This window comes from Sylvia atricapilla, chromosome 1, assembly GCF_009819655.1.
Source record: "Sylvia atricapilla isolate bSylAtr1 chromosome 1, bSylAtr1.pri, whole genome shotgun sequence".
NCBI lineage: Eukaryota > Metazoa > Chordata > Aves > Passeriformes > Sylviidae > Sylvia > Sylvia atricapilla.
The window spans coordinates 65,214,988-65,236,810 of record NC_089140.1 but is presented as its reverse complement, the minus strand read 5'-3'; the positions used below and the strand labels follow the sequence as shown (position 1 = coordinate 65,236,810).

The 21,823-nt window shown below is 40.8% G+C and overlaps 1 protein-coding gene across 1 annotated transcript in view; it reads right to left on the bottom strand.

Moving 5' to 3' along the window:
• The window catches only part of ELOVL2 (ELOVL fatty acid elongase 2), a 51,060-nt gene extending 36,184 nt beyond the window's left edge, over positions 1–14,876 (bottom strand). The window contains exon 1 of the mRNA XM_066324770.1: positions 14,830–14,876. Within this exon, the coding sequence (XP_066180867.1) occupies positions 14,830–14,832 (3 nt within the window). The 5' untranslated portion in view covers positions 14,833–14,876. The remainder of the gene's footprint in view (positions 1–14,829) is intronic.
• Between the last annotated feature and the right edge of the window lie 6,947 nt (positions 14,877–21,823).

Sequence of the window (21,823 nt, the reverse complement as noted above, 5' to 3'; positions counted from 1 at the left end):
TTACCTTCCTTCTGGTTTTGGATTTTAAATTTTGTTTAACAAGAGGTTTATTTTCTCTTGTTTTTTCACTGCTCAGCGCTGCACCTGCTCATCCCACACATGGCAATAAGGATGGAGGAATAGCTGCTTTATGGTTTCTGTCAGGATTCAGATCAGCTTAAAAGACTATCAATACCACAGGTGAGAAAGCACTAAGAGGCAGAAGAATTTTAGTGAAAACATTGTAAGTATATGAGCTATTTCAGACATCAGTTTTGCTTCTGGACTATGCGACTGGCTACAAGTTACAGAAAATATTAACTGCTCACACAAAATGAGGCAAGACTTGTTTTACCAATCATGCTACTGTCAGACCAGCTATTGTGAGATAAATTGCTTTTGCAAAATTAATCAACTGTTCAAGATTTTTTTTTTTTTTTTCAGTACGAGGAAAAGGAATTTGGAAGGTTTCTGCACTACAATTGCATGGGTTAGAAGAAAAGTGATTTAAGAAACCATTAATATTTAGTTGGTTTTACAAAACCCTTTTATAATTGAAGTCCTCGAAAGCATTCTGCCTTTTACACATTTTTCAATTCTCTATCTTATCAAAGGCTAATGGTCACAGTGTCTCCAAGTGAAAAATCCCCTTTCTTGAATGACTGCCCAATCTCCCTTCTAAAATTTCCAAACTTTTTTTTTGCTCTGTTCTTTGTGAACATACTAAGTGGTCACTAAAATAATGAAAGCCAATTTCAGCTCTTAAAATAAATCTTATATGGCCTCAAAAGACGAGTAAAAAGGAAGAGTTGCTGCTGTGGCCCAATTTGCAATATCTGTCAGTCATGTACTCTCCCAAGAAACATATCTTTATAATCCATCCTCTTGCTTGTTATCAGAATTTCAAAATGAAACTGTCACCAAAGCAGATCAGTGCAATCCTTTTAAAAGTAATCCTGCTCAATTCTACCTTCTACACAGGGGAACATCAGCTTAACTTGTAATTAAAGAAGATTTCTCTAGGGAGACCTCAGATGTGGCCTGCCAGTTCCCAAGAAAATGGCAGCAATTACTGACCTCATTTTCCTTTGGTCTAACAATCAGATTTAAAACGACAGAATGACCTGAGCTGGAGCATAATTTCTGTCAGTGACAATGTGACAAGAATGTGAGGAAATAAACAAAAATTAAATCAGTTAAAAAGGAAAGAGTAGATAAAAATTCTGCCTCCTTCTAACAGCCTGAGTGAATACATGATTTTCTCAAGCAAAACAACGATCCTTGGGAATGGGCTCTGATTTGAATAACAGAAAGTTTCCTTTGGACCAGGCAGGTCCTAAAGTTACAAGCAAAGAACCCCAACGAGTTTTTTTTAGAGAAAGGTTAATTCTGTTTCAGTTGTTTCTTAATTGTCTGTTCAGCTCTTGTTGACTTTACGAGGCATTGGGAAGACAGATCAGTGTCAGAATTAATTTTACAACAGCAATCTGAAAGCCTGCACAGCTTAATTTACCTGCTTCCAAACAACTAGGATGCCTAGTAAAGGATGCCTAACCAAACTGCTTATGAAGAACCAGTATACAATTTCACCTTATATAAGAGCAAGACAGCCAGCTGCACTTTGAAAAGCACAGGAAAAGAATTCTATTGAAACAAAGGAGGCAATCACCCTTTTAAGGCTTTGGATATACCAGATTATTTAGTTTTGGAACAGAATATTCCCCAAATACATACTGGCTATAGAGTGTTTGCCTAAAATTTGCCACATTTGCAACTACATGGTTTTTGTGGTAAAGATTTTACATCCTACATTTAGAGCTATACAATAAATAAACAAAAAGAGCACAGGGAGCAAATGAAACGGTAGGGGAGAATTACAACAACAAGTTTACATGGCAGCTCAGTTTTCTCAGAATGCCATATCTTGAAAAGTTTGTTTTCCTTACTATTTGCAGACAGATTGTGTTGCTGCTGAGAAGCTGATTTCCTAAGTTAGTATAATGCATGCAGGACTTTATTTTGTGCTTGGCATACACAATTGATCATTTTTCTGTTAAAAGAAACAGGGACAAGCTGACAACATATTCTTTCTAGTACTGTGAAAATATCTTCATTTTCTATTGCAACAAACTTCATGATCTAAGATGAATAGGAGATCCTAAGCGTGTGCACACGATCTCATGGCTTGTTGGATAAAGAACCCTAAAAAAACCCAAACTAAAACACCCCCCTCCCTCCAAAAAAGAAAACCAACCCAAAGCAAGAGCTCTGGTTTTCCCACAATCCTGGCAGTGCAGGAGGACAAAGGGCACTCTGTGCCAAAGAAGTAGGTTTCTTGGTTGCCGTCCCAGATGTCTGCAACTGTGTCCCCACGGCAAGGATTAATGTGCAAGGGACTGCCTGCCCCTCCTGACACAGGCAGGGGGATCAAAAAGGATTTTATAAAGTGTGTTCCCTGGCTGGGGCTTTCCCCCACTGAACAGTTTTTTGCCTGAGTTTCTTAAACAGCTTGTACCAGTACTGGGGGGTCCTCAGCTGCTGGCAGGGGAGACAAGGCAGGAGTATTTGAAAATCTGTGTGGGTAGCATTTCTAGTTCCTCTGGGCACACTTAAAAGTGTGTGTAGTTTTCCCTTTAAAGTCCAGAAATTAAATTCAAATAAAGTACTAAAATGCAAACATATAAAAATAAAATAAAGCATTAGGGTGCTTTTTATATCTTTTAATCTTTGACAGCCAATTGTCAGCAGCCCTTCAGAAAACTACAAGTTAAAAACTCAATTGATAAAATATTAACTAAATAATTGCTTAATTCAGGCTTTTCCCTGCAGTTTTACTTCCCTTTATAGACACACTTTTGCTGAGGACAAGAGTGGTAGAAGATTGAATACAGCCTGTGAAGCATGTAAAAAAAAAAAAGGAAAACTGTGAGAGATGTTGGAAAAACTGACAGCTCCCTACATACATGTAATTAACACTTGTTCCAAACCAGTAAAAAATTCTTGTAGTCAGGATGTATGAAGTAGAATGCACTTCTAACATATACAATGCTACAGGTACTGTAAGTAAGAAAATGAATGAAATGCAGCAGATTTTGTTTGCATCACTTATACATGTACAGTGCATATAGCAAATATCTTATGGATTTTTGAAATTCACTACTATTAATTTCATACTCCTGAAGTACTTTTAAGTTGCAATAGCTACCGAATGTGTACAGAAGCTTGTTTTAAATATAAAAAGATCCATGCATAAACATAAAATTGTAACATAGGATACCTTATTTTTTCAGAAATAAATAATGGTCTTGAAAATACTTTCATCCTCATGAGTGAAACCGTCTCTAGCTGATGGAGTTATTTAACTGCCCTGAACTCCTTATAAATATTACAGACAAACTAAATCAGAGCTAAACATCTGTGGCATTTTAAGTACCATGAAAGCCACTGTGCCTGCTGGAAAGTTGGACTGCCATGCACTGGCTTCTCAGCTGTGCTTCCCCGAGGCTGGGAAAGGCACTGCACAGCTGTTGGCAGTGCTGGTTCTACAGCTGGTCCGTATTTCAGATAAAGAGATTAGTTAATTGAAACTATCCCAACAGGAGCTCTTAAAATACACTGTACCAAGTTCACGCGAGCTGTGCAGGACAGTGACCTGCAGCAAAGGAATGGTGCTGTGTGCCTGGGAGCTGGCACAGCTGGAACAGGAGCAGAGAGGCGTTCATATCTATGGCTAGCTTTGTAGTGACTTCTTTAGTATAGAGCCCCCAGATCAAACCCCCTCTGTCCTGCATTTTTACTGAACTAAGCCAAGTTCTTGTTTCCATAAATTTACACAATCTAGAAGTTACAGTCATCCTTTCAAGTTTTTCACTGTAACAGTAAAACCAGAATTATATATAAAACAAATACCTCGAAATTAAGATTTCTACCAACCTCTGTAAATTCAGAAAGCTCAGAAAGGAACAAAGTGGGATTAAAACCCACGGAAGCGCATCAATAATAATGATTACGTGTTTGGGGTTTTTTTTGGGTTTTTTTCCATACTGTCTACTGAGTGTCTTATTTATACTGTCATTAAATCTACTAAGATGAATTCTGCCCAGTTGTTTTTCTTTTGTGGAAAATTGCACCTATAAACACTTAGTCAAACTGGGCTAAGTACCTGCCCAAAGGCAAAATCTACCCTGATACTCTGTCTAACCTGCTCAATTTATTGAATTATTACAAGGCCGTTAAGCCAGGAAAAACTCCCATCCCCTTGCCCCTGGAGGAAGCAGGAGATTTATGAGGAGGCACATTCATAGCACAATTATAACCCAACACATGATGGGTAAATGCCATGCTGGCTGCTGCACAGACCAGCAGAGTTCCACATGGATGTGACTGTCCCCTTGGTCAGACTCACTGGGCCCAGTGCCAGGATTGGAGCCTTTGTATCTTAATTTCTCTTCAGAAAGAGAGAATGCAGGACTGTAGCAAGGCAACTAAGTTTGAGGTATGTTGTGTGCATGTTTTCTATCTGTTGCTCTCCATGTAGGGACTGGTAACATAGGTCATGTTGTATCCTGCTTTAGCCATATCTTTAAAAGTAAACAGCAGTCAGCTGTTCTTGTTCTTACAGTTCTTACTTCTTACAGGTGAAGGGGATCTGGGTGTGTTCTTTTGCCCACTAGAGAAATGGTTTTTCTTGGTTGGCAGTCATTTGCTGTGCCATTTCTTGTAGTTTCTGCCCAAATTGATAGAACCTTTCCTGAGCTATTTATAGGGATGGAAGTTGGAAAAAGGGAAGGAAAAGAATGGAGTAGGGGGAGGTGTTTGTAGCATGCTGCTGAGGATTAGAGAGTTCACATCCCAGCTTCTAAGGTTTCAGCCTTAATCTTCGAACACATGCAAAGCCTTTCAATTTCACTTCGAGGTCATTACCCATGTATAAAACTGTCTAACTGCTGTGTGACAAATGCAGGCACAAAATTCAGTACAGGAAGCTTTTAATTTGGGAATATAAATTGTTCTGGGAAAGAAGCATGAAGATTTAGGTAAAAATATCTACTTCTAAAATCTGTTTGTTAAATTTTAAATCAAGCCAATTTCAAGCTTGTGAGTTGTAGTAGACATTTATCTCCTAATTTATCATTTAGGAGATAAATGTATCATTTAGCAACGGCTGATTGAAAGAAGAAAAGCAAAACCCAAAAAATCCTAAAGGTTAAGCATGTCACGATATCCAATAATAGGTAAAGAAAACATGACTAGAAAACATCCAGCACTTCACTGAGTATTGCTGGTCTTGCAATACATCTTGTGCCTTTGTGATTATGTCCAGTATTAGAAGATCGGCTTTCTTGGTGGAGGCTTTTCACACAGCAAGCTTTCTTCAGCATTCAGGAAGATCATCTGATGGGATCAGCCTAGGCTGACCTGTAAAGTCAAGCACCACTGAAGTTGGGAATTTCCATGTGACATAACAGCTCCATGAGAGTGCTGCACAGCAGTGGCTGTCACACCCACCCAGGCGGAATGAACTGCCTCCCAGAAGAAACAGCCATTATAAAGACAGACATCATTTGGAAGAATTTTGGTTCCCATCATAGCTAAGTATCGATGAGGCTCAGTGCTGCTCTGTAGTGGACAGCAGCTGGGAGGAACTTGAGTTGCTTGCAAGGTCAGCTTGAAGTATCTGAGACCTGATACACATCACAGGCACTGATCAGGTACCGCTTTCCAGAACATGAATATCCTCATAGGCTTAGGTTTCCAAGAAGGATAGGCATCACTTCTTACTTTGCATTGTATGTGTGTTGTTAGGAATAACTATTTGAAGAGATGGCCATTTCTTACAAGTAAACGTAATAAATATGTTTGTTTTACAGAAGTTAAAAGCAGCACTGATGGCAGTTGCCACTGATTTAAGTTTCAGTACAGATAACCCTAAAAACAAATAAAATGAGAACTGTCTGTACTCAAAAAAAAACCCCACCAAAAACAAAAACAAAAACAAATCCCAAAAAACAAACCCAAAAAATTACCAAAAAACACCAACTAAGGGAGAAAAACCAGCTAGCAGACACAGAATAATTATTGCTAATGAAATGCATTGTCTGAAAGAGTGGAAAGGGTAATAATGGTAAATCTAGTTATTTAATATTATACAGTACTAAGATGCTTCAGGCAAAAAAACAGTGCTAAGAAGCTTTTCCCTGGAAAACCAACTATAGCAGGAAATATACACCTCTGTTTAAGTCTGTACAATCTAGAAAAGTGGTGAGGGAGTAAATGTGTGACAGCTGTGAGAGTTAGGTAACCAGGAAAAATAGAAGAATTCCAAATATCACTGATTTTAAAGAAAATCCATCTATTTCAAATTATTTCTTTTATGAAGGTTATAAAAAGAATCCAGGAGGTGATGTCTGAAGATGTCCTCTGGTACTTTCCCAGCTAGATATAAACGCTGTGTTATTTGAGGGTTCTAACTGAAATCAAAAGCTTGCTTCATTCTGACTGTGCATGTCTCTTCCCTAACTTAAACTCAGTTACCTGCAGTATTAACATGAGGAGCTGATCAACTGTATATTGATCAAAATATATCCTAAACTGGCTTATGGAGTCAACCGCATAAATTCTCAAACCTCATCTAATGCTGGATTGATGAATGAAGTGTCACAGGTATTTAATCATCTCACTTTGTTTTCTATGTTGTCATTGAGTTCAATGTTCTTCTTTTACACTGAATCATTGTTTAAATAATATTATATCCTTTTTGCTTAAAGAACCACTTTATTGCATCCAATGAAAGCCTCTGAGAATTATACCAGTGTCTTATCAATGCTGTTCATATTTGGAGGTGGAACAGCGGGAAGACGCCTTTGTAAAAGAAGCAAGAACACATGAAACCCCAAATTTGCTTATGACCAGGGGACTGGACTAGTATGGATTTCTCATTTTCAGCTGATCAGAATGTTCCTTATCCTATTGAGTGCTCAGGAGCTGTTAGGTTTATTAAGTGCTTGCAGTATGCATGTCAAACTTCAGCAAGACCTGAGGTTTAACAAGACAGAATATCCAAATAGTCACACACCTCTAAACTCAGGAAAGCACATCTTGGGGGAAAATGGGACAGTGGTGTCTTGTTTCCTTTCTACACCTGTCTTAATGACATGGCTCTCTGTCTTGGCTTTCAACTTTGTACCTTTCCAACAAAACACTTTCTGATCTGAATTCTGACATCCCCCAAAGGTGTCTGGCAAACAGAAGAAAATTACTTCCTGATTGTTGACAAAGAAATTATTTAGTGAAAAACATCGTCAAATGTAGTCCTGGAGGGACATTTTAGTTATACCAGATTTGAAATAAAGTTATACTGCAAATTTAGTAAATGGTTATTTTTCTCCAGGGTAGGTTATAAGGCATATCTTTTAGTTCTTCTTTAAGTTATTGTAAGCAAAATAAGTCATATCTAGGCTTTTATCTTTCAAGGGTTTTTGCAGATAATATTAAAACACAGGCTTACAAAGTCTACAGCGGTAAGGAAGAAATAACTGCATTAAACCCAAAAGGTTTTCATTTCAGGTTTCACTGAAATGGAGAGGTATTTCTATTTTGCAGAACAATAAAGCTAAATGCTACCTTTTCTGTTGCCTTGCACAAATTGCCAGTTTTAAAGACAAGTTTCAAATGTCTTTCAGCCCCAAGAAATCACAAGCTGTATCTCAGCTTTCACAGGAGAGCATGAGGATCCTGTGAGGCTTTTGACACATATCAGAAAAATAAAAAAACTTAGAGAAAATAGGCAACTAAATTTCTGCCAGAAAACAGAGCCCTGGAATTTAAAAAGAATGCTATAAAACTAGAGATGTGATGTACTTCATTTTTCTTGTTCTGGGGAAAGACTGATTGAGCAGTACTTTCTCATGGTTCTTAACCATCAAGCTGCCAGATAAAGCCAACAGCTCCAGTATTTGAACAGGAAAAATTTCCAAGGGTGCTTTTAAGGGTGAATCTATATTCTTCCAACACATTTTTCAGTGGATGTACCTAATTTTTGGGAGAATATTTGGACTGCTTAGGTAACTCACATAAATAAGCTGTCTACTGTTTGGAGAGTGATGATCACTGCTGGCTGGAAGACATCTCTCATTTCTGCTTTCAGTAGCAGCAGGAGTGGGAAGAAGAAAGAAACCTATAAAGACGTTGCTAATCTGAACTGGTTTCTGATACGCTTGTTTTTTAAGTCTTGATTTTTCTTTCTCCTCTGTTAACTTGGAAATGGGGATTTTTTGGCTTCATGCATAGTCTTCTGTCAGTATTAAAAAATATGTCTTGGAAAGAAGTCAAGTCAAGGTAAATGGGCACTCCTAGGTAAGACAGGCTGATTTTAAGATTTAAATCCACAGCACAGTCTGGTGCAAGAGCAAAGCAGCACTGAAATGCTGGCCTAGGAAGGCACACAATACTAACAGCTGAGAGGACAGATGCAACTGGTTCTAAAAAATATCCCATTGCATGGGATATTTTTCATATCACATAAGCATCTCAATTTGGGAGGAGGATAATTTTGAGTAGCCAGTCATAATGCAAATTGTGTAAACTATTTAGTACATAAGGATATTTAAATAATAAATTGACAAGCATATAAATATAAAAACAGACTTAATGTTTTTTTCCTCTCAGGAATTGTATGGACAATTGACAAACTCTGAAAAAAATTACATTATGTGCACAGTAAAACATGCGCATAATGACACAAATACCGACTCCTACTAGATCAGAACTTGCACAGCCTCCGAGCTAATCTTTTAAACTCCAGCAGAATTAACTTAGCTGGCTTCAGCCAGAAATTGGAAAGAAAAAGGGTGTGGATGGTAATATTCAGAACTGCCTTACCAAGAGATGTGCCAATTCCCTGACAAGGAAATCACTCTCAAAAAGTTTGCCAACCATTTATTCCTTGCCAATTTGAAGGCACTTTGCTTTTTGAAACAGTTTTATCCATGCTTACGGAAAAATGCAAGAAACAGTATTGTTTCACTTCTAGTTGGATGTGAAAATGCAAGTGTAATATAAGGAAATAAGGAAACAGAAGCTGATGCCTGTTTTCCAAAGTGTCACTTAAGAACACAAAACAACAATTAAAGAGGAAAACTTCTTCTTCTAGTAACTGGTCCTTAACTTCTTTTTCGTCCTTCCATTTCTCCCTTAAGTCCTTGGGGGCAAACCCCTGTATTTCAAATGCTAATTCATGTTTTGGACTTCAGTCATGTTTAAAGAAGACTGGGCAAGAGAGGAAAGGAAATGACATTTAATTTTCAAGCTTAATAAAGAAGAAAACAGAGAGTATGGAAGTTCTCCTATGTCTCCTCCTCCAAAACAATTCTAAATTTACCTCTTTTAAAACCCTAAATGAACCCTAATGAACTCCAAGGCCACATCTTCTTAAAATTGTATGAAACCCAAATAACAGAGTGCTGTCTGCTGGCACAGGATAAGAGGGTGCACAAGCTAATTAGCTCCCTTTCTCCGTCAGCCCCAACAGTGGGTATCCTAGAGTTTAATCCACACATAGCTGGAATTTTAAAGCCCAGACTCTTAAACCCATTACACCATGGAAACACTCAGACCGACACTTTCCTCAGAATAAAAATGCTAATGACTGTGCTGCATGGTAATGCCCTAATGATACAAAATGTCTGTAAACTGCATCAGTTATTGTCACATAGAGGAAGTAACAACAGCTGCAGAGTTTTTATCATGTGTGTAAGACAGTCCCCCTGTTAGGTTGCTGTACCACATTGTCTTGCCTGACTAAAAAGTGCCATGAATGGTGACTACTGATGAGCATCCTGTAGGAGGTTCTTTAGGAACTACCGAAGAATGGTTTGGTTGTGGCTCCTAATGCTTGGGTGTAGGATATTTATTTGAACCTCCATTCTGATTTCTATTTCTTGCTGTGTTTGGTTTTCAAATGGTGACACAGAATATGAATTATTTCTTGCTTCATTTCCATATCTGTCCTCCTTAGGGTGAAAAAAATAAATATCTCTCCAAACGATGATGAAAATTATCTCAATTTTTTTTATTCTCTTACATATCTTTGCATACAAATTTCTACCAGAAAGGGCTTGATTTCCTTCTGTTTGGGGAGCTGACCTTTACCACAGTCAGTTTTGACTGAGAAAAAGGAAATTCACTGCAGTTTAAAAATCATTACCTGGATGAACTCAATATCTAAAATTATCACTCTCTTGTTGTTAGACTGGCATCAAGTCAGAATACTTTCAGTATTAATGCAAATATAATGCTGTAATTTCTTGCAGACGTAAAGAATTCTAATTACTCTCCTAAATCTAAATTTAACTAGTCCTCAAAAACTAAAAGTGGCTTTTGCTGTTAGTTAGGTAGATAAGAAGCCTCACAGAAGTAATAAATATTCATTTCATTTCATATTGTATTTCACTTGTCAGCTGTGCAGCAGTCCCGTGGGCACAGATGCAGTCACTCAGGTCTTGTGGCCCATGTATTTAGCATAAGATAAGGAAAGCCATGGAGGGTGTATGCAGATAATGGACTTACAAGCTCCATTGTTGCCAGGCGCTCACAAATTGGCTGATGAATTTGGTGTGCTCTAAGTCTGAAGTGTGGCATTTATAATCTAACAGAGCTGCAAATCCCAGGGTGTTTCTTCTCTGTTATGGCTTGGCAATCCTCCTTGTACCTTTCCACCATTGCCTCGCGAGGAGGGTCATCCCAGAAGCTCTCTGACTGGGACAACCAGTGGTACACTCAATTCCATCCTCATAATTTCCCTCCCTTCTTTGTTACATTCTTTAATTATAAATCAGGCTGTACTTGTGACATATTACTTTATCACTGAATACAGACTTCAGACTCTGTTTGTATGAGGTTTAATAATGCCTCAGCTTCTAAATCAGTTTTATAGGCAGTGTTTAACAAAACTCTCATACAGCATGGCATGAAAGCACCAGGGAGAATTATGACATTATTCTATTTATTTACACTTGAATTTTGCTTAGATTAGGGAATAAACCATCCCTTTATATTTGCCTTACTTTGGAGTTCACTAATACCTAAAAAAAATACTATTGCAGGGGTTTTTTTCCCCAATTTTTGATTGAGTCAGAGGTTCAAATTTAAAGTTGTTTGCATATGATTAACCTTTTTCTTCAATAAAATCAAGAGATGCTATGAGGTTAAATGAATGTAAAATTGAGTGCCTGATGGAGTGTGCTTTTCTCACAGGTCAGACTTCTAATGAAGATAGAATGCTTGTAATGAAGATAGAATGATCAGTCTTCAAGAATCAAAAGATTCCTAGAGATGAGAGAGATCAACACCAAATGCAGCGTGCAGGTTTTGGTAAGCAGGCATCTGTAACTATGCAAATGAATTAGTGGATCCTTACTTAAGTTCCTGGAAGGTTTTTTCCTAATCAATTCCACCATGTGCAAAAGGCTTCAGTATCTCTTCTTGAGTTTCTATGCAAGTAGAGCCTAGTTTTTCTGTTCTATATGCAGTTTCTCAGTATGTTTTCTCACAGCTTATTAATTCTGTGTCAGCTGGCAATCCCCTGCCTTCCTGCTCTGATTCTGGATGGCAGGGCTGCTGCAGTCTGTTCCCTCTTCACTCTGGTAGAGCTGGAGAGATGTTGTGGGTGCTCTAGCACTGGATGTTGTGTCATCAGGTATTTGTGCTGAGCTGATCTCTGTCTGCTGAAAAACATTCTCTTCCAATTTGCGTGTCACTGTTCAAGGGCTGGAACATTGTCTGCGCAATACTCTTTCTCAGGCAGTATTCACAGAAACTAACAATCATCAACGGACAATGAGACAGGAGTTTATTTTGGCTACTGTCAACAAAGAAGAGGCATTTTTTGCTCTCTCTAGGGCCCTTTGTGTATGTTCTGCAATCAGTGTATGCCCATATCAAGGTCCGTATCCTGATATTGTGGCCATGATGCTGATGAATGTTTAGAAGAGTTTAGATGTCTTTCTGTGTTGACTTCAGATTACAGGAGTGTCAAAACCTCTGGATGAAATGAAAAACATATTCTAGCTTCTGTCTCCCCTTCTACCACTGGATTCTTGTAGAGGTATAGATACTGGCAACTATTAAATACAGTCCTCACATTTATGCTTACCTTAGTGCTACCTAGTCTCTTTGTAAGCCTAAGTTGCCATGACTGTGCAATGTTATACACCCTCTTACTCCATAAAAGTGGGATTTGACCCCATGGAAAATACACTGACAAATCAAAATGTGTAATCGGTTTAAAGTTCAAGGGTGCAGCCAAATCCTGAGCCAGTGTAATTTGACCTAGATTCACTGAAGCAAGGAGAGCTGCAGTGAGCTACATAAACAGAAGAACCAAGCCACTGTGGTTGCCCTCATACGGTGAGGATGCTGAGGAAATACCTAATGCTTTGTGATGGCGATGGCAATGGCTTGCTGCTTCGGCAAAATGTAGTTTCAAAATGAACAAACAAAAAAGTTTGCAAAAGTATGCAATTTTCTATAAATAATAGTTGATTGTTGAACACTCAGGATGCTGAAAAAACTCTCAGTTGAGTTTAAAAGATCTGGCAAGCTACACTTGCTTATTTCTATTTCTATACTAGAGAAGGGAATGCTTAATCAACGTTCCCACCACTTGGGCCTAAAAAACCTGTTTGTCCTACATTTGCTCCTGATACCTTTGGTAGTATACTCCCACGTCCCCATGACCCCTTGCCCCCAGGCTCCAGGTCCATCCAGAAATCGATGTGCTGTAACCTTTAACCCTGCACTAGCATCATTGCAACAACTTTCATCAATAGCTCAGGTTTTCGTTTCAGTAACTATTATACCAAGGATACTCTTTCCAACTTTTAGAGCCAAAGTAACCTTCAGCCTTTTTACCACTTCGAGGACTTTCTCCGATTGGCAATTCTTTCTTCAGAATGCCTTTATGTATGAGTGACAAAGCTTGGGAAATGTCAGAAACTTTCGAACACTAAGATTACTGGACATACAGAACAGCAAAATTTGCTAACCCAAACCCATGTGTAGCTCTGAATGGTGACTTCTGGTTATTGCTTTCAGTCATTTCAAGAAAAATCTCAAGGTTAATTGAACAGCTCTAGGAACCAGAAAGAACAGGTTAAGGGTAGGTCTCAGCTATAATTTCCTTTGGTACGAGGTTGCCAATGCCTATATTTCAAAGTAATGCTTCCTTAATCTGCACCTAGTATAACTGACTTCATCTCAGTCCTAGAAGGAATCAAAATGAAACATTTTAACTAGTTCAGGGTATTTTACCTTTCTTTCCAGCTGCCTCAGTACTCCTGAGCACCTGAGTATTACCTGTACCAATTACTGATAAATAATGCATATTACCTTCTGCAACACCAGGTATCTTTGTAACTTTCTTCCTCTGTCACAAGGAAGACATTATCAGTGGCTGGTATCTACTTAGGCTTTGTGCAGTTATGGTAATTTAGTCATAGCTTTTGTGCTTATATTCCAAATTGATAGGAAATAGGAATTCAATTATGTCACTCTAAGGGGGGTTAGGCAGCATAAACTACTGCACAATTTCAGGTCTTTTCGATAGGGTCTTCTCATATCTATCATCCCAAAGCTGAGTTGGTGGCAAATAAAACACACAGGAAAAAAACAGATTCAGACCGACAGCAGGCGGATACATGACTTTTAGAAAGAGGACTCAAGTTAATTCATAGAATGACTATTTGAATATTATTCATGTCTGGATTTATGGGGGGAAAAAGGGTCCAAACATTTTTGTTCAAGGAAGGCAGAATTTACTACATATACGATGCAAAGACCTTTTTTGGGGGGGGGAAAAAGTATTTTTGTGGTTCAATCATATAAAGCAAAAACTAGGCTCTGTTGTTAATTGTGTCTCAAGCTTCTGATACTACAAGATTTGCCAAATTATTCATCCCAACGTGTCTCAAAATTTAAGGCTGCAAAATACTTCTTGATACTGTCCTACTTTGTAAGGTTGGCAGTACACTTAATGCACCGCTGTTTATAAACAGGATGAGCCCCTTTGGGAAAGTTACTATGACTGCAAAGACACAACTATGTGCTATGGGGAATCGGCATTGCTCACTAAATAGGCGACTTCATTGTTCCACTTTAACATGGGGGGGGAAAAAAAGAAAGAAAGAAAGAAAAAAAAAAAAAAAAAAAAGGTGTACCACTATAGATCGCACGGCTAAAACAAGAGCTTCTGTTAAGATAACAAATTAACGGGAATAATCGGTTTATGTAACATGCTCAAACGCACCTCGGGGCAGAGCAGAATGCACCTGCTGGGAGCGGGGCAGGGCGCAGGGGGCCCGGCGGGGAGATGGATGCTCAGGGGCCGCGCATCTCTTGTTCCCTCGCTCCATCCCTCCTTCCCTCCACTCAGGACCGCGTTCCTCCACGTGCCTGTCCCCGCACGCCGCCCGGCTCCCCGCGCTGCGCGGGTGTCCCCGGGGCTCCCTCTCCCCGCTCCTTCCTCCCCTGCTCACTGAGGTCCCTCTGTCCCTCTCTCCTTCCCTATAATGCCCCAGCTCAGCCGCTGGAGCCGACCCGCGCGGGCGGCTCGGGTCCTCGCGTGGGAGCTGGGGGCATCTGAGGCCACGTCCCCCGGTTCCCCCGAAAAATCACGCCGCGAATGCGGCCCGTGGGAGAGGAGGGCAGCGGCGAGAAGGAGGGCGGGCGGGCAGCGGGGGCTCTCCGCCAGCCCCGGAGGAGCGGGGCAGCGGCGGCTCGGAGGCAGGCGGCCCCGGGAGGATGCGTGCGTGCGCGGCACGGGGGGCCGCAGGGGACATGCGGGGGGACACTCACCATGGCGGCGGGGCGGCGGCGAGGCGCTGTCCAGGGTATCGGCGGGCTCGGCGCGGCTCTGCAGGCGCGGCCCCGCGCCCGCCCTATAAGGCACCGCCTCCGCCCGGCCCCGGCGCGCCCCCGCCGCTGAGGGCGGGCACGGGGCGGGAGCCGCGGCCGGGGCTGCGCCGGGAGACCGCAGGGCACAGCGGGGACGGGGGGCGGCGGGGAGCGGCGTCTGAGCGCCGGGAGAGGCTGTGCGGGGCTGTTCCATCGCCCACCCAGCTGTCACGGCAGATGGTGGCCGTTTGCCTTTGTTGGAATCTACCCTGTCGGGAAGATTCCATTCGCTGCCGGGCCGCTCTGGGAGCAGACCGGGTTACTGAAGCTGTTGGGTTCAGCTCGGGTTTGGTCTATGGCCCAGCACTCGTATTTACAAGCTGAACTTCTCTAACCTGAAGCCTTGGATCCTCCACGCGCTGTGCCAAAGTAAGATCCACCACCTAATTGTTACTGCCTGGACTCAATTACCTCAGAGCTCTTGGCCAGTCTAAATGATTCTACGATTCTAAGTGTGGTATCTCCCTGGAGATCTGTGCGTTGGGGGGGGGATTGTTAGGCTGGCCAGGAAGGCAAAAAACCATACAGAATCCGAGCTGCTGATCCCACCACAACTCTGATACACAACAGCAAAAGAGTCAGGGAAGGAAGTGCTTGGTGTAACAACCACAAAATCTCACACCTTCAAAACTCATTTTTGTTCCAAGTGCTAACAAAGTCTTACAGCTACTATAAAACATTTACTTAAACTACCAAAGTTGGTTGAAAATCTCCTGCTTCTTTATTCCTGTTTTTAATGAAGAAATATTTGGCATGTGTTATCAAAATAGTATTTCTTTAAAACTATTAATATTTTTTTATTCTATTTTCTAAAGGAAAACTTGTCAAGAAATTGCTCTTCCATACACACACTTCCATAGCTGCCTTCTCAATTCTGTTTTCATAGTTCGGTTGATCAGAGCTCAGGGATGTGTTTCCCAGTTTCAGTGGGACAAACAATAGAAAAAAGGAGACCATGTGTGGTGCAGGACTGGTGTCATCTTCACAAACTAAAGCACACTTAATGTACAGACATACTATATTTGTCCAAAATGTAGAACTGATGCTCTAGACCTCGAGATTTTCTTCCTCATCAGTTCTTTGTCCATGTACTACTTCAGCCCTTGCTTCCTCTTTGATCTAGACAGAGGTTCACCAAAGGCAGGGAGGATGGTGATCTTCCTGGGACTGCTGCCTGCCCAAACATGATATTGCCAGGAGATTCACGTGAAAGTGTGTTCTTATGTAATTTCTAACCCACTTTTACAGACACAAACTTGTTTGCTGAAGCTTCCAAATTCCAGCACGTTAGTCTACACTAACTGCTGCAATTCCTGAGGTTGACCTGCCAACCTTTCACCTATTTCACCTTTTCCAAAGGTTATTCATTTAATTCTTTGTGTGTCATTACAAACCATCTTGAAATACTGAGGAGAAATACTTTTTTATACCTATTTTGTCCCCAGAAAAGTTGTTCCCTAAACAGAAAATTGTCCTCTTTGTCCAAAAAACTCAACAGCCTTAAGAGCAGTTTGGAAGCTGACAGAGGAACATAGAAGCACTGCAATGCTTTGGCTTCACAATTTTTATTCCAATTTCTTTGTAGTCCAAAATAACCTGGGTTGGTGTGTCAAGCCAAATCTAGACCTAAAAATATGGTAATACAAGGTATTTTTGTCTTTATTCTTGTTCTTCTTTGTCTAAAACAGAAAGGAAACATATAAGCAAGTTTGGTAAAGATGTCACATTTCTAATTTCTTCAGTTCCTTATTCCTGACACATTACATTCATACTAATTGATAGTTATCTTCCTTAAGTTGTTTCCTTCTATAGTAGCAACTTTCTTTTTTATAAAAACAATAGTGTCTCCAGTGAAGAACAAATAGGATTCTGGTGGCATCTAGGAGAAGCTGTAATAGCATTATGGATATTTTTAACACCTATCTAATGACCTGAATTTGGAGATTTAAGGGCCGTGGCAGGATTTGCATTCATCTGTTTTGTAGGGAGAGTGATGCCATACATTTAGTTGGATGCCAGGCACCAAGCACAGCAGACCTCTGCCAGTCTTCAGTGATAGTTGAGCAGCACATTGTCCTGAGATAAAACACAGAAAAATAAGTCGACATATGGACAAATAGACTTGCTTAGTTCCAGCTGAAATTCCCTGAAAACAAGCAGAGTAAGAAGAGGCAATTTAAACAGCACTTCATTCTGGGGCAATGCTGTTACACAACCACCACTGTTCAAAGTGCAGTACCACAGGGGGTTAGCTTGAGCACTGCTGGTCTAGGGGTTGTTCTAGGTTGTACTTTATCACAAAATACCTAATTTACAGAATCACAGACTGACTGAGGTGGGAAGGGACCTCTGGAGATCATCTGGTCCAAGCAGCCTACTCAGAAGGTTCTCCTAGGGCCACCTGCCCAAGGTGGTGTCCAGTCAGGTTTTGGATATCTCTGCATCTTAGGAAAAGCACCTTTGAGTTGCAATGACTTCGGAGCTGACAGGTCCCACTGGGCTTGCAGCTCAGTTGAAACAGGGTGGACAAGGTACCACTGATCAGTCAACTATCAGCAACACTCAGCTCCCACTAAGTTTCAATCAGCAGGAGAGCATTTTCGTTCAGGAAAGAAAAATTATTCTGTCTTCCATTACCATGTCACCTGTCAGCAGTCACTACTCTTGACCATGACCTCCTCCAAAGTTTGGAAATTAAACTCAGGACATGCCTGCGCCACAAAATTGTTCTGTCAGCAGAATCTATCTAACTCACTGGCAAAATGTCTCTTCTGTCTCTGACCATCTAGCTCAGATGAAAGAGGATATCTTTCTTCTGTTATCCATTCTTTTTCTAATTTCTTTTGCACAGGACAATGGTTATGTACCTGCAGATTTTGATTTTGCTAGTGACACCATGGGGAGTTACAAGGTCAGTGTGACAGAATTTTATAGAATCATAGAATGGTTTGGGTTGGAAGGTACCTTAAAGATCATCTAGTTCTAGATCATCTCTGTCATAAACAGGGGCACATATCTCTAGATCAGCTTGCTAAAGACCCCATCCAACCTGGCCTTGGCCCCTGCCAGGGGTGGGGCATCCACAGCTTTGCTGGGCAACATGTTTCAGTTCCTCACCACCCTCACAGTAAAGAATTTCTTCTGTATATCTAATCTAATTTTCTCCTCCTTCAGCTAACTTTTGTTAATTTTGAAGAACTGTCAGTAATAAAACTGCACGGAATCAAATCTGAGTAATCAGGCTGAAGTGAAAATTTGGAAGTTTGCTCCCTTGTTTTTCTCTGGTATGGTTAGTTCTTTCTAAATGTTATTTTCAGCTTTAAAACTACAGCTGGTGTAACGTGTCCATAAAGCTAAAGCTTGTGTTAAATTTCCAACTGCAAGCAAGTAAAATAAAAACTAAGTCAAAATAAATTTATGCAGGCAGAAGCACTGAATTGAGCAATTGTGGAGCTCTGAAGTTTTTGTAGTAAATATTTTGTTTTAGCACCCTCTCTCGGACACAAACCAGCACTGCTGGTTACTCTTAAAAGGCTTGGCTAAAGCTGGAAAGCATTTGCAACAGGAAAAGTCCTTGACTGCAGGCACAGATAGACTTTGGTTATGTATTTTCGAATTCTAGAAATTAACGTTAGTAGAATTTTCTCATCCTTATTAGGCTTATCGTCTTTATACAAATAGTTAGCTGTTCATTTAAGTCAGCCAAGAACTGGGAAGAGCTTGAGGGCTCCAGAGCACGTACTGAAGGTGAGTTGTTACAAACGATTGTAGTTCCTCGCTGTCTGCACGTGTCCTGTGAAGAGCCTGCTGGCGTTAACTGCTGTGGATTGTGGATGAACCTGAATGTTCTCTCCTACACCCGCTAGTATTTGGTGTTAGGGCAGCTTGTGGAGGTCCTAGTTTGGGACCATGGTCTTGCTGTGTTGAGTCCTATATCCAAGAGCTCACAGTGTCATGAGTGACAGTGTAATGCGGAGGGAAAGGGGTGGGAAGAAGCTGTTTCTCTGTATTCCCATTTCAGGAAAGAGAAGTGTATTAATGCTAAAAGAAAGTCAGCAGTGGGAAGGTCAACAAGTACACTCTGAATAGCAGAAGGGGCTACAATTTGCATTTTCTGCATGAACTTTAACTACCTGCCTGGCTTCTGGGGCACAACTGATAGGCAATCAAGTCTCTATACATAATTTTGGCTCCAGCAGTTGATATGGTTGCCAGTTACCTTCAGAGATACTGTATGTGCCAAGAGAAGGATTAAAAAATTAGGACACTGTAGAACAAAAACTCCTTGGATTACTTCAACTTGCTCTTCCTGCCCATATTAATTTTACTAAGCCTTATTTGCAATAATAGCCTTCGGCAAGACTCACGCTTCATCAATGCAGGGTGCAGATGATGAGCAAACAGGAGGCCATGAATGAGGCAAGGATCTGAAAAAGAACCTCAAAAAAACCCACCCTAAAACCTTAAGTGGCTGAAATTCTTTTTCAGAACAAGAATTAATGCCTTATATAGAATAATTTCTATTCTGTTTACATGTAAGATTTTACAGCTAGTGAATGATTTAATTCTTCCTTCTGCTGTCTCTCTCTAGGTAACCAAGGGTGGGTTTGTTGAAGAGCTGAGCACTTGCAGCATTACCTGACATCAACAAAAGCTGTGCTACAAATAAAGAGAGGCATAGGGTTTTCCCCACATGCCAGCTGAAAAGCAGGCCAGAACAGGCAATCAAAAATCAGTTGATAATTCAAAGGTGTGTGTCTGCCTCAGCCCTCTCCCAGGTGAAGGAGGGGTAATAAGATCTCTCCCCTCGTCTTGCTATGCAAACACAAACAGTGGTTAACTGGCTGCTGTAAAACAACTGGTTGGTCTAGATGTATCAGCTCTCACACCCTGAGAATAAGGTTTGTTCCTTCAGCATCTGCACCCCTCTTCTCTGAGCTAAAGAGTCTTTAGCTCTCTTATTCCCAGCATTGTGGGGCCTTGCTGCTGTGAGGAAACGTGTCAAACACTGCTGCTGTGAGCCAGCCCATGGCCTGGTGCATTGTTGGGCAGAGGCCCCCTGGGTGCCACCCTCACCAGTCTGGTGCTGCAGCCCTTCTGCTGCCTGGTGGCCTGAGCATCCTCTCATCCTCTTTTCCCTACCCCCAAAATATATCTTAGTGTGTCTGTGGTTGTACACACTGTGAGAAGATGTGGGAAGATTGATCAGTGTTTAGCATCACAGGAAAAAGTGTTAAATGTAGACTATTGATAGTATGCAGAGAGCATGTAACAAGAGGATGGATAGAAGGTCATAATGCCATGAGCGAGATTTTTCCATCCTCCTCAGGGAATGGATGAGCTATATCCAGTTCTGTGACCCTGCATCACACATATACACTTAAGGAACTGGATATACCAAGATTAGATTTGTATAATAACCTTATATCTGAACTTCAGTGAATAGAAAACCTCATCTGTCCAACAATAGTTCTGTTTTCTTTTGTGTGACGGGGTTTTGAAAAATATTTGAAAAATAACAGTGTCCACAATCCAGCTCACCTATTCCAAGTGCATCATCATTGGTATTGGGAAAAATAGAATAACAAAGATTGTGTTGACCAAATGGTTGGAGGAGGAAGAGTTTCTTCTTGTATCTCATGGCTTGCTTGTAGTGTAACACCCCCAGTTACCCCACAACTATACATCTATCTCCTATTTAAGCGCCCCAGCCATTATTCCAGAAAGTCCTTTTTATGTCTGTACTGAGGACAAATTCAGTATGAATATCAGACAATCCATACTGGCATTCTTCAGTCTCAGGCAAGAGATTAGAGGGAAAGTCTGGAGCAAGGAGGACTTATCCTCAGTGCAGGACCAGGTTAGGGGACACTCAAACAAAACTGAAACATGTTAAGTTCCCAGGGCCTGAGAGATTGTGTCCTTGACTGCTGAGAGAGCTGGCTGATGTCACTGTGAGGCCATTCTCAATTAGCTTTGAAACATGCTCTTGACTGGGAGAGGTTCCTGGAGACTGGATGACACCAAGCACCTCTTCTGTCTTCAAGAGGAGGAAGAAGGAAGGTCTGGAGAACTCCAGGCCAGTGAGCCTTATCCCAGCCCCTGGAAAGGTCACACATAAAATCTTCCTGGAATTCATGTGGTCTCCAAAACCATGAAAGTCAAAGTAATTGTGACTAGTCAGCATAGATTCATGAGCAGGCAATCATGCCTAACTCACCTGATAGACTTCTACAACAAGGTGACAATCCTGGTGAACGGACTAGAGACAGAGACACCTAAATAAGTACAATGAAGATTTTCCAAACTGAACATACATTGATTAGAAGGCATTCAACCTGTACAGAACATACGAGAACTCTAATTGCTACATGTTTTCATTTTTTACTTCCTAGTCTATTAGAATCACAGAATATGCTGAGTTGGAAGCGACCCATCAGGATCATCAAGTCCAACTCTTGGCCCTGCACAGGACACAGGACACTCGAAGAATCACTGTGTGCCTGAAATTCCATACTGCCTTGAGCAGTACTCTATGTGTTTGATCACCTATGTGTGATCCATGTATATATATATATATATACACACACACACATCGATCACATCTATTCATTGCTCCAGAATTACTTGATTCCAAGATTAATTCTCTCTTCAGTTCTGAATGCTGTGGGGTTCTGCAATGCTTGGGGATGTGATGTGAATTAATCTATTATTATTATTATTATTATTATTATTATACCGGTTTAGAACCATTGGACGACATATTTGGAATATTTTAATGGCCCTAAAATGTGAGAGCTATTTTACAGAAAAGAGAAGGTAGCAGTCCCATATCCAGACAACTTACTCTAACTGCAGATGATAAGCAAAACTCAGAGAAACAGAACAGTGCAGC